The 13162-nt window shown below is 47.9% G+C and overlaps 1 protein-coding gene across 1 annotated transcript; it reads right to left on the bottom strand.

Annotated features, from left to right (window-relative positions):
• Positions 1 to 23: 23 nt before the first annotated feature.
• On the bottom strand, positions 24 to 5692 carry calhm6 (calcium homeostasis modulator family member 6). Its single transcript, XM_079641096.1, has 2 exons — positions 5150 to 5692; positions 24 to 2347 (listed from the first exon to the last, which is right to left on the bottom strand). The coding sequence occupies exons 1-2, from the start codon at positions 5666 to 5668 to the stop codon at positions 1922 to 1924; spliced, it is 945 nt and encodes a 314-aa protein (XP_079497222.1). The 5' UTR covers positions 5669 to 5692; the 3' UTR covers positions 24 to 1921.
• Positions 5693 to 13162: the final 7470 nt, after the last annotated feature.

Here is a 13162-nt window from a genome sequence, read left to right as displayed (position 1 = left end):
CAGAAATTAACACACACCAGAGGAACTGTTTCCACTCACTTTAATACAAAGCAGTCAATCATTCGTATACAAAGGAAATGAAGGGCAACTTGATTTGTTTCTCTTCAAGCACACACAAACAAACCTCAGTTCCACTGAGAGCAGAGCGCATTCAACAAGCATGAAATCAACCAATTGTATGAGGGATGACAAAATGTGCACAGGGGGAAAGTATAGCCTACACGCAGAAAGTCATACTGAATAAGAGCATATCCATGCTTTTGAATGTTTCCATCTAGAACATACCATACGTTGCAGAGGCAGAGCAGCAGTCAGCATCAGTGCACAGAGGAAGGGATCACATCCTCTTGGTGGTTTCCATTAGAGAGACTAAATCCCTGTGAGTGCTTCACAGGAAAACCCTTCCACATCATTATCTGCTGCCATTACAGCAACACTAGTCTGTACAATGCCTGATGCTTATATGCTGATTGGGTGCATGTGGAGGCGTGTGGTGCAGTGAATAGTGCCTTGATGTTGGGATCAGTGTTCAACAGGTTCAATTCCCACTGCAGTCAGCATGTCGTTGTGTCCCTTCAGACACTTCACCCCAAATTGCTCCTGTGGGGATTGTCCACAGTATTGAGTATGTAAGTCGCTTTGGATAAAAGCGTCTAACAAGTGACATGATGTAATGTATGTAACATGCATTTTTGTTAAAGGGGCTCTATTACGCTCACTTTCAGGTTCATATGTATTTTGTTCCTCTACTGTGACATGTCTCCATGCTTTCATGTTCAAAGAGCTCTTTATTGTTCTCATACTTCCTGTGCTGCAGCACCTTTTTACCCTCTGTCTGAAACCAGAGCCCAGTCTGCTCTGATTGGTTAGCTGGCCAGCTCTGTTGGGATTGGTCAATGTGTTGGAGCACTTGCCAATATAAGCACAAATGTTACATAGTGATGTCACTATGTAACGTAAGTAAACAAGTAGTCCAATGAAGGCATTTCAGGCAGGGGGGAGGGGGCGAGGGGGCGAGGAGGGACTGTTTGGGAGAAAAACTCCATCTAGATCACAGGGATTTTACCATTAACATGCACAGAAACCTATGTAACTACAGGAAAGGTAAAACCCCACATGGGTCTCTTTAAATTGACTGCATTTAAATAGACTTTCCACTCTTTGTGACCCATTTCAGCACTTTTACATAATGTAGCTTTAACCCATTCAGATTCATACAGAGGCAGAGGCTGCCACACACACACACACACACACACACACACACACACACACACACACACACACACACACACACACACACACACACACACACACACACACACACACACACACACACACACACACACACACACACACACACACACACACACACACACACACACACACACACACACACACACCGCTGGCCTTAAGTGGACTTCAGGGGCTAGGGATTGAGCCATCGACATAATGATTGGTAGATGCCCACTTCCCAGCCACGTGCTTATTCTGCAAGCGAAGAACAGGAAGTGGTCCAGTGGTGAGGTTGACACATTTCCTGTTCTATAAAGCTCACACAAATCTATTGCTTTACACTCTGCCTGACTGTGCTGCTGTTCATGTTTCATTGGTGTCATGTATCTATATTTCTACATCTATAGCATATTCCTTTATTGAGTTTGACTTAAAACCAGGTGTCCTTATTGTTCTCAACAATTTGGGTTTTTTATAAATGTGGATGAAACATTCACATTCCCTGATGATGATGATGATGATGATGATGATGATGATGATGATGATGATGATGGAGATGTTGATGATGACTATTAGAGCATATTCTTTGGCACTATAAACTATAAGCAGTTCACTGACATCATGTTCAGCAGGATCCCTCAGCTGGTGTAACCCTGCAGATGGGCTTTGGTGCTGAAAATGTTTGTTACTACGCCATCCTGACATCGTCTACAAAACTAAGAGCAGCTGGGATGTTGTCAGCAGTCCCGCTGGACTTGACCGAAGCGATCTTCATCAAGTCATTGTCACAACTTTCCTCCACATAGCGGTGAATGGTGCTGTAGTAATGGTCTTTGGTGCTGAACTTGTAGAGCGATGAGATCTTCTTCCAGGCCCTGTTGGAAGGTGTGCTGATGTTTTCAGGCGGTTGTTGGTTGAAGAAGCTCTTCAGGTTCCTCTCAGCGAGCTCTTTGGCATGTTTAGAGCTGTATGAATCCATCAGGTTGCTCTCCTCTTGAACATACGTTCTCCAAAACTTGAGCTGCAGGTAGCTGATGGGGGATGTGCACCGAGCCATGCAGATCATTAGCAGGTTGGACAACATGATGGAGGCGATCAGCAGCCATCCCAGAATCTATGACCACAGGATGGAATAATAGATAGCTATAAAATCACTTTGTACCCATTAAAAGCTGAAAGAAAATAAAGTAATAACAAAAACGTTGTTTTATGCAACTTTGTAAGCCCTACGTACCTGTATCCGGGGCCGAAATCGCGTCATTTGAAGGAAAAAACTTCTAAGGAACCTTCATATTGAATAAACTTTGAATGTTTTATATCCATATAACGGGAAAAAACTAATTTAAGTGATTTTTCCCAAAAAAACTCTAAATGCTAACACTGACCCTCTGAATTAGCCCCGAGCGAAAAATGCTAACCTATTACTTCACCGGAAATTAATCCTAGCACCCTTATTACTTATCCTAGCTGCACATCGAACACATCGCTTATGATCGTAAGGAGACACAGAATTTATTGGTACCCACCCCAACACTCAAAGATTACAAATTCGCGGAGAAAATAACAAAAACCTACATCAAAACATGTCGCGCTAGGTAGCCAAAAAAGCTAACATGGCTTACCTTGGTCTTTGTCTGGTCAAAACTGGTCTTCAATGGCATTAAAACGATAAAAACGATGGTGTGGTTAATCCATAGGTTAATCCAATGTGTCTGTGTCCCCTTTGAAATGTTCTGATAATCCATATGCAATAAAACTGCTTTTCCGTTTCAAGATATCAGAGCAGGGATATTCCTACGCTCTGCAGAAGATTGCATGCACAAAGACGCTACTTTTTTTTTTTAACATGAGAGTCTATGGGACGATTTCCCTTCAATTATATTGGCCCTAATGGTCAGGAAGAGATGTCACATGTCAACATCGAGCAAGGGGGGCCAGAGATACGGAAAATCCACCCAAATGGCCCAAGAAGAGTGTTTTTTTTGCTAAATCTGTCTAAAAAAGGTCAAATATCATTTTTTTTGTATCAATCTTGATACAAGGTACTTATTATCTGTTGTACTTCGGATTCCTAAAGCTTTTAGTCTACTAACCCATCATCCAAGGTTAGTTTTCACCATAAGTACAAAATATTCTTTGGACGGACACTATAATTTACAGTTTTTTACCATGTTCAATCTGAATTTTCTTTAAAATAAAAAACATCTATATTGATTCTGACTATTCTACATCCAACTCACAGGTTTATCATTACTTTGAGAAAAAAGATTATTAATTTAACCCTTTTAGAAGGGAAGATTTGGTCATTTGTTCTGGGAATGTCATGTTCGAGCCTGAAACCTGAAAAACAGGCTTGGGGGCTAACAGGTTAATGGCCCAGCAAGATTGGTCTTCATGTTATACTAATATAAGGGACTGTTTAGGGTGACCAGACTTCCTCGTTTTCCGGGGACAGTCCCCGTTTGTATTGGCCTGTCCCCGGTTGAAACTGTCCCCGGAAATGTCCCCGTTTTTTTAATATACGTTAAAAACACATAGTAAGGTTAAATAAAACGTTTCATGTCAGGAAACACTGGGTAAACAGACTGTGGTCAAGCCAGCCCCCACTTCGGAAAACACAGTCAAGCCAGCCCGCACGTTGTTTTTGGGTGAGCGAATATCCTATGCATTACGGTAGAGGCCTGTAAAAACTGCCTTCAAAATAAAAGCGTTTACTCGGTCAATAATAAATATACCTAAAAAACACACCAAACATATTCATATATACTGGAGCTTAAATTAAGAAATACGTACTATATAATGTGATCAATAATAATTTAAAACAAACTACGTATAACTGCCACATTATAACTGAGTGAATGTAACATGTAAGTAGGCCTATACAGTTATGAAGACATATCTGACATTTCCACTGGGTGACTATTTAAAATGTATGCGGTTTAAAATCTCAAATTAGATCTATTGTCCATCTATATTTTGATTATTATTTTATGGAAACCGTCCATAATGAAAGAGTCATTCGAAGTCAATCCAATACTTATTTCACTTCAGGGTGATAGCAGGAGACCCCATCTAGTCAATCAGAGAAAATCAGGACAATCTGATGTAGAATTTCAAAATAAAATACTTTTGAAATCTCATATATGGGCTATCGTGTTTCTGTTTTTATACAAGAATAAATAAAAAAAACTATCCAGTATCAAAGACTTATTTCACTTCACGGTGATAGCAGGACACCCAATCTAATCACTCACAGAATCTGGACAATCTGTACAGTTTCAAAATAAAAGACTTTGAAGTATCATGAGCTATCGTCGTTCAAATGTTCGAATTAGCCTACATTGAACCAGAATTGTCCCCCTTTTTTCTTTAACAGTGAAGAAAATTGGATATGTTAATGATATTTTGACCGCAAAACTCAAAATGTCCCCGGTTTTAATTTTGAAAATCTGGTCACCTTAGCATCGGTCAGCCATATGATTTCACTTGCATACCTACGCTTGTGATTTGAAAACATTACTTTTGCACACAATAGGAAGGGCACCGTTTTTGAGGGTAAACCTATTGTAAAGTTGAAAAATAAAAAAATTAACGTCAGTGCATTTTGAATCATTAAAAATGACGTTACATTTTTAAACAGAAAGCCTTGAAAAGAGCTATTTCTGCGTCAAATCTCGAAAGGTCAGATACCCATCTGCCAGCACAGCATCAGAATATTGTTTTTCAGGTGGCATTTCATCCATTCTTCTTTTTGTAACTTTATTTACTTTATATTGCAGTTGTCCTTGGTACGCATATGGCACGCACTTTAAATCAAGTGATGCTGTCTACTCTTCAGGCAACTTGATTTAGACTTGATTTCACTTCATCACAGTGTAGGCTACTTGCTATACGATGTGTGGAGGTGTGCACTGACCTGGGAATCGGCTCTGAGAGTGACCAGGACCCGCTGCCGGTCCTCCTTCGGCCCCAGGCAGGGCAAGCTGCTCAGCTCCAGCTGACACTGGTCCAAACTCTTGTCTCCACACAGGTGCTTGATGTAAGCGGTCACATTGGTCCCGGTCATCGCACACTCATAGTACTTCCCGTTGAGCAGAGCCATGGCTATCCAGCTGCAGGGGGCCACCAGTGCGATACAGCTGACCCGGCACAGGACCGAGCCGGCGGTGAACAGCCTCCTCCAGCAGCGCGGCTCCTGACACATGCCCGTCAGTACCTTCCACGTCCTCTCACTGAGGATGAACCCCAGCAGCAGCAGAGCCAGAGCGGGCACAAGCAGGAACACTAAGCCGTAGAAGAAGTTTAGTTGGTTGCAGGGACAGCTAAAGACCACTGCGGAGAAGATCTGCTCCCCCCCAGCTGTCAGGGCCACCAGCCCTAACCCCATGCTTGTCTGTTTGTGGGCAATGGCCACAGCAGTCTTAAACTTGTCCATCTCTGATATTTGTGGGGCTCACACTGACACTGAAAATATTATCAAACTGACTGTTTACTTTAACTTCCCTCTCGTTACCACATCCCCTACCCCCCTCCCTGCAGCAGCAGTATAGCAACCCTACACTTTATGCAGGCTATTACAGTTTTTTTCAATTGCTTGCATGTTTTTGAATACATGGCTTATTTTCCCAAAACACTTAGGTCCTCCTAACACAATTCACAAAACCACACACTCAAAGTGCAAATCACCCCTTATATCCTGCATGATGAAAAACTGCAGCCAAAACTACATAAACATTTATAAAAAACAAACTTTTGTACCAAATTGAACACTTCTTTCATACTACCAGATGTTCTGTCCACCCAACTGATGTGCTCAACCAAAAGCATATTTGATGAGCTTTGTTCTGTATATGTACAGAATTCTGCACTACATAAATATGTGCAGAAACACAATATACTGTTGAAACAAAACATTTGTATTTTTCTACCCAATTTATTATCAGCGCAACCAGGGCCGTTCTATTTCGTATATGGCTTCCCCCCGGCCCGTCTACACTACAGGCATGAAAAAATCTTGGAGCTGGGCGTGTCTGAAGCTTGGCGATTTTTTGCGAGCAACCAATCATATGAATCTCCCGCCCCCGACATACAAAGCAATAGCAATGTTAAAACGAAGTAAACTGGATATAAACTCTCCAAACAGGCGAAAAAACGATCAGTTTCACCCACTGTCTCTGCCACCTCCCTCCATGCCTGGTTCCTAAGGTTTGTATCCCGGTAAATAGTTCCGGTCGTAAAGAACCGGGTGATTTGCTATCGTAATATCTCGTTTGGAATATGAGGAAATGAACTGCGGTCTGGCTCTCCCAGCTTGCACGCGGTTTGATTGGCTGCGCTTGCACTGGCGGGATTTGCATAAACGGGATTTCATTGGCTGATGCCAAGCATCGAGCCTCAAAAGTTGAACATTGTTCAACTTTTGATGCCGATAGATGCTCGTGATGCTTGCAAAGCCATGCCATGCTCCCCACAATGCAGTTCGGCGAAGATTAAAAATCTTCTACGTCACCCCATTCAAGTGAATGGGCGAAGCGTTGAAAGCATTTTTTGATGCCTGTAGTGTAGACGTACCGTGGCTATCGCTATTGGGTAATCCCCCTGCGCCCCCGCGCAGCACTGAAACACTTGTAGTCCACGCCCACCCGCAAGGTGGGCCCCACCCTCGGGCCTCCTTCCGGTATAAATAGGAAGGTGGCCCGGCAATCTGCTCCCTCTTTTTTTCAGCAAACCAGCACAGTTACTGAAGCACAGCAATTGAGAATCATCATGAGCAACAACTGCGTCCGTGGTTGTCCCTCATGTGGCTCTGGGTTCATAATGAGTTATGACCTGCAGAGATAAAAGCAGTATGCGAATCCTGCCGGGGGTCAGAGCACGCGTACACGGCTCTAAACCAGCAGGTAGCATGCACTGCGCTCGTCTCCCCTCGGGCGACAGGAAGCGGAGAGCGGACACTCTTGCTGCTGTGGCCGAGGAGGACGATTGGCCCGTCCAGGCTTACGAGCCCGCGGACGGGGCCTCGTGTCCCTGGGGCAGAGTGCCGGGCAGGAGTCCGAAGCAACTCCTGCCCCGCCTCCCTCCACGGTTCACCGTTCGGTTCTCCCCTCCCTCCTCTCCCCCGGACGGGGGAGAAAGAGTCGGAGCAGGGTGCCAGCTTGGCGGCCGAACATGCTTTCCCCCTCTCCGTCACCACAGCACGGCGGCGTCTGTTACGGAGACGGCCAGAAAAGTGCTACTGGACGCTCCAATCAGCCCGGATGGGCTGTTCGGACCCCAGTTCATGAAGACGGCCGCTTAACAGGTGGACGGCATTCGCCAGCATGTACAGCTGGCTCCAGTCGGCTGAGCTGCCACAGCGGCACCAACGCCCGCAGCAGCCGCGGCGTCCACGCCGGCCACAGGAGGCCGCAAGCGGAGAGACGCCCACAGCAACCGCCCCGGCGGCTGCAGGGGCTCCGTCCCACGTCTCCGCTCCCCCGCCACCCCGGAGACAGGGTCTCCCGGCGGCGAGTCAAATGGGAGTGAGGCTCCCCCGCTCCTGGTCGGCTCCGCGTGAGCCTCCAAGGAAGCGGAGCCGGTAATTAAGCCGGCTGCCACTAATCCGTTGATTAAGTAGGCAGCAGGGCTCCCTGCAGAAGCCTGCTGGTTTTAACCTATCGGTTAATAAACCTGCAGAGCTCGCGGCATTCCTCTGTCCGAGATACGCCTCCTACACACGGTCATAACCCATGAGCGCCGGTATAACGCCTCATGTGGACAGCACTGCACACACCTCCACTCATCGCCTGAGCGTGTACACGCCTCATGAAGACAGCCGGAGTGAAACGCAGCGTGTGGAGGTTTCCTCGCAGCCCTTTCACCTCACGGGCAGCGGCGGCGAGGGCAATGGCGTGGCTCGTCACCATGACGACCATTACAGCACATCACAGAGAAGCCAGAACGGGGGAATGAGCAGTATTCCAGGCTGAGTGCCCCCAGCGGAAGCGCCCGCAGCGCCACGGCGCCAGGGCTCGCTACAGAAGCCTGCTGGTTTTAACCTATCGGTTAATTAACTGCAGAGCTCACTAATTAAGCCGGCTGCCACTAATCTGTTGATTACCAGCAGGGCTCGCTGCAGAAGCCTGCCCGTTTTAACCTCGGTTAATAACCTGCAGAGCTCGCGGCATTCCTCTGTCCGAAATACGCCTCGTACACACAGCCTTAATAAACCCATGAGCGCCGTTATAACGCCTCATGTGGGCAGCACTGCACACACCTCCATCCATCCCCTGAGCGTGTACGCGCCTCATGATGAGAGTCGGAGTGAAACGCAGCGTGTGGAGGCTTCCTCACAGCCCTTTCGCCTCACAGTGGCGGCGAGGGCAATGGCATCACAGAGAAGCCAGAACGGGGGAATGAGCAGTATTCCAGGCTGAGTGCCCCCAGCGGTAGCGCCCGCAGCGCCACGGCGCCAGGTCTCGCTACAAGAAGCCTGCTGGTTTTAACCTATCGGTTAATAACCTGCAGAGCTCGCAAATTAAGCCGGCTGCCACTAATCTGTTGATTAAGTAGACAGCAGGGCTCGCTGCAGAAGCCTGCCGGTTTTAACCTCGGTTAATAACCTGCAGAGCTCGCGGCATTCCTCTGTCCGAGATACGCCTCCTACACACGGTCATAATAAACCCATGAGCGCTGTTATAACGCCTCGTGTGGACAGCACTGCACACACCTCCATTCATCCCCTGAGCGTGTACACGCCTCATGATGAGAGCCGGAGTGAAACGCAGCGTGTGGAGACTCCCTGGCGTGGCTCGTTGCCATGACGACCACAGAACATCTCGAGCATGTGCGTCCGCTCTTAGAGTGTTTCTCAGAGTGGCAGCGCGTGTGTCTGATGGACAGATGGATGAGCAGGCTGATCAGCAGAGGATACGTCCTGTAGTTCGCCTCTCCCCCACCCCCACAGTTCAATGGGATACAGGAAACACTCCTGTCCTCCCAGAAGCTATGTCTTGCGCTCCAATCCGAGCTGCTGGAACTCCTGTTGAAAGAGGATATTTCCAGGGTTCCTCAAAGGGAGGAAAATCAGGGGTTTTCACTACCGTTATTTTTCTAATCCCGAAAAAGACTGGGGGAATGAGACATCCTGGATCTGTCAGTATTCCACATGATGACGATCAAACAGGTGCTGGAATGTTTTCACCAGGACGACTGGTTTACTTCCACCTGAAGGATGCATACTTCCATGTACCCATCATCCCGAAACACAGGAAATTCCTGCGTTTTCCATTCAGGGAATATCAGACCAGACAATCGTCTGCCGTTTGGATATTTCCTGGCTCCTCGCATTTGTGTAGAGAAGGCTGGAGCCACTACACAGAGGAGGGATGAGAGTGTGGTTTTCCTCTGGACGACCTGCTATTTGCTGGCTCGCCCCAGGGAGGAAGTCGCTTTACAGACGGTACATCTCGTATCGCATCTGTCAAAGCCTGGGTTTCATAATAAATTGGAAGAAGAGCTTTCCTCTTCCCTCTCAGACAATCGTTTATCTGGGAGTGGAGTTAAACTCAGCCAGCATGAGAGCGCGACTCTCGCGGCAGCGAGGGGAAGAACTGACAGCTCTCCTCCGGCGTGTCACAACCCACACAGCCCTCTCCGTCACGCAGCTGCTCGGCGTTGGCGTCAGCTGGTCACGTGATGATCCCCCTGAGTCTCTTCCAACAGGGAGACACTCCAGAGGTGGTTCATCCGCTGCAGAAGCCTGCTGTTTTAACCTATTGGTTTATAAACTGCAGAACTCGCGGCATTCCTCTGTCCCAGATATGCCTCCTACACACGGTCATAATAACCACGAGCACCGTTATAACGCCTCGTGTGGACAGCGTGCACACACCTCTCATCCCCTGGGCGTGTACACGCCTCATGAGGAGAGACGGAGTGAAAGGCAGCGTGTGGAAACTCCCTCGCAGCCCTTTTGCCTCACGGGCAGCGGCGGCGATGGCGTGGCTCGTCACCATGAAGACCATTACGGCACTTCACAGAGAAGCCTCTCCCCCCAGCAGTTCCATGGGATACAAGAAACACTCCTGTCATCCCAGGAACAGTGTCTTGCGCGGTTTTTACCCCCGCTATTTTTCTAAATCTCCTCTGTCCGGTGCGCGCGCTGTCCTGCTATGTGGCGCGCACGGCGGCCTGGCGCCGTTCTCAGCGCCTGTTCGTGCACTATAGAGAGAGCTCGATCGGGCAACCTCTGTCTGCACAACGGCTGTCACACTGGCTGTGTGAGGCTGTGTCACAGGCATATGTCTTCTCTGGGGTGGAGCCCCCGGAGAACATCAAGGCGCACTCCACCAGAGGAATTTCCTCCTCCACGGCTTTGCACGGAGGAATGTCAGTGGAAGATATTTGCACGGCTGCATCTTGGTCTTCCCCCTGTTCATTTATTCATTTTTATTTGAGGGATGTCTCCCATTCCTCTCTGACACACCCTGTCCTGTCGGGGTGAGTGACGTCAGGGAGCCAGCTGTGCAACTCTCTCCTGCCTTTTGGCACGCGGAGAGCGGCCCATTTCCCCTCTTAGGGATGTTCCTTTTTCCTCTAACACACTTTGTACGGAGTGCCTGGTCAGAGTGAGTGACGTCAGGGATCCAGCTGTGCGCTCTCCTGCCTGTCTGCACGCAGAGAGCTGCTGTTCCCCCACTACGATCGCAGGACGAGGTGGGACTTTCGTCTCTACTTTCTCACAGCGGCCGGTATGTATTGTTCCCAGCCTTCACCCCGTCGGGAAGATAGGCATGTTTTGCTATGTTCCAGGTACGGTGATGAGCCATTACGCATGGCACATCAGGCAGGGGGGTGTTATTGAGCAGGTATGTCTGTGCTTCTAGTGCCGGGCGGACCCAGTGGGGCGCAGACAACATCATGCTTCGCCCTTAACCCAATAGCGATAGCCTTAGAGGGCGAAGCCATATACGAAATAGAACTGAGGTTACCTACTGTAACCCCAGCTTCTATGAGTAAATGGCGCAGCCCTCTAAGTGCGGGGCCCCACTGGCTCTACGAATAGCTGAAGAAAAGTTATGTTGTATGGGAGCAGATTGCCGGGCCACCTTCCTATTTATACCGGAAGGAGGCCCGAGGGTGGGGCCCACCTTGCGGGTGGGCGTGGACTACAAGTGTTTCAGTGCTGCGCGGGGGCGCAGGGGGATTACCCAATAGCGATAGCCTTAGAGGGCTGCGCCATTTACTCATAGAAGCTGGGGTTACAGTAGGTAACCTCAGTTTTTTTGCATATAGTTTCCCTCCCATATAGGCGATCTCCAAGGGCGCCAGATTTGGGCGGGCGCTGCGCTTGTAGCTCTGGGAGGGAAACATTTTTTTTTTACCGTTGGCGCTCATCCTAATTTTCAGCCTTGATGCTTTATACAGCCTATGCCTTGATGTAACAACATTCATAATTAAGTAAAGGTAACACCCTTTTCACCCCGGTTACACTTTTCATTTGCCCTGTATGGGCACTGTAAGTGATGAAAGTGGGGGATGTTGGCTTATCAGGCTCCCGTGTTGCAGTATAACCAGGGCCGCCCCTCCCTACAGGCCAATCACGCAGGCTGCATGGGGCCCCGCCCTGCGCAGGGGGCCCCGCCCAGAGGGCCTCAGCTGCTGTGCGCAGTTCTCCGCGCAGTTCTCCGCGCAGTTCTGGGCGCACCCTCCGCTGACAGGCAAGAGTGAGAGGTGACAAGGGGAGCCTCATCTCACAATGTCGCTTGGAGCCCCAAGTTGGCCAGGGGCGGCCCTGGCTATATCTGCCTTCCTAAGATCACTTTGATGCACATTCAGTACTCGTATGTGAACCTCACGAGTACTGAATGTGCATCAAAGTGATCTTAAGGCAGATAGAGCAAAAGATGAACGTAAACGACAAACGAGGCGATCGACATGTTTATTTCCTGGTAAGTCAACAATGGGTCCTCACGCCCCGGATTCCTATGACGAAAATAATAGAATTTCGCCAGTTGTCATGACTCAAGTTATACTGCAACACCCACAGCTCACAGCCGAAGTGCGAGCGAGAGAAAGAGGGCGCACCTAAACGGGGGATTGTTGTTGTTAGCATCTGAATGGTGATAGCTGCGCTAACGGATATAAGAAGGTGGAGGAGAGTTCTGTCCTGTCAGACTGAGAGGCTCAGTGAGGTAAAGGACTCTGTCAGCGTTTAAATAGTTAACTTTATAGTCTAAGTTATCTCAGTGGGTCTCAATGGTTTTGATCACAATGTATGTAAACAAATATTTCCAAGGGACACCTTTATAATTAGGATAAATAAAAACACGTTTGAAATCATTCCAATACATACTATGGGCCAGTAAACCAAAAATATCGTTTAAAACTAGAGAAATAAAAAAATATGCATAAATAAATAAATGAACAACAAAAATACTGACTCACTGACCTTAAAGGTGGGGTAGGATAATTTTGGAGAAACCAGCTCGAGTGCGCTAGAATTTGAAAATACACAACCGGAAAAAATCTGCCACTTCCAATCCTTACAGAGCCCCTCCTCCAACACACACGAACGCGCACATGACATGACCAAGGAGGGCACGAGATAAGTTTTGTGCACATATGGAAGGCTGACAGGCAGATAGGTCGTGGTAGGTCGTGCTTTTAACAGTACTACGGCTCCCACAGATGACATTTTTTTATGGATTTGTTGTCAAGGCACTTAAGATATTCATTGCTATCGGGATGTTAAGAGCATTCCATGGAATATAACAAAAAGTGTATCTCGAGCCGGCGGTTTCTCAAAGTTATCTACCCCACCTTTAACTTCCCTCTCAGTCTGTCGTTACGGCAGCCCCCTCCCCACAGCAGCAGCAGCAACAGGTATCTTCTGCTCTCTCTGCTTTTTATAGATTTACGTCTACACCCACTTCTGACACAGTACAAA

The sequence above is a fragment of the Notothenia rossii genome (genome assembly GCF_949606895.1).
Source record: "Notothenia rossii genome assembly, chromosome: 7".
NCBI classification, from domain to species: domain Eukaryota; kingdom Metazoa; phylum Chordata; class Actinopteri; order Perciformes; family Nototheniidae; genus Notothenia; species Notothenia rossii.
Note: the sequence above shows the minus strand (reverse complement) of the source record. Positions and strands in the feature narration are given on the sequence as shown.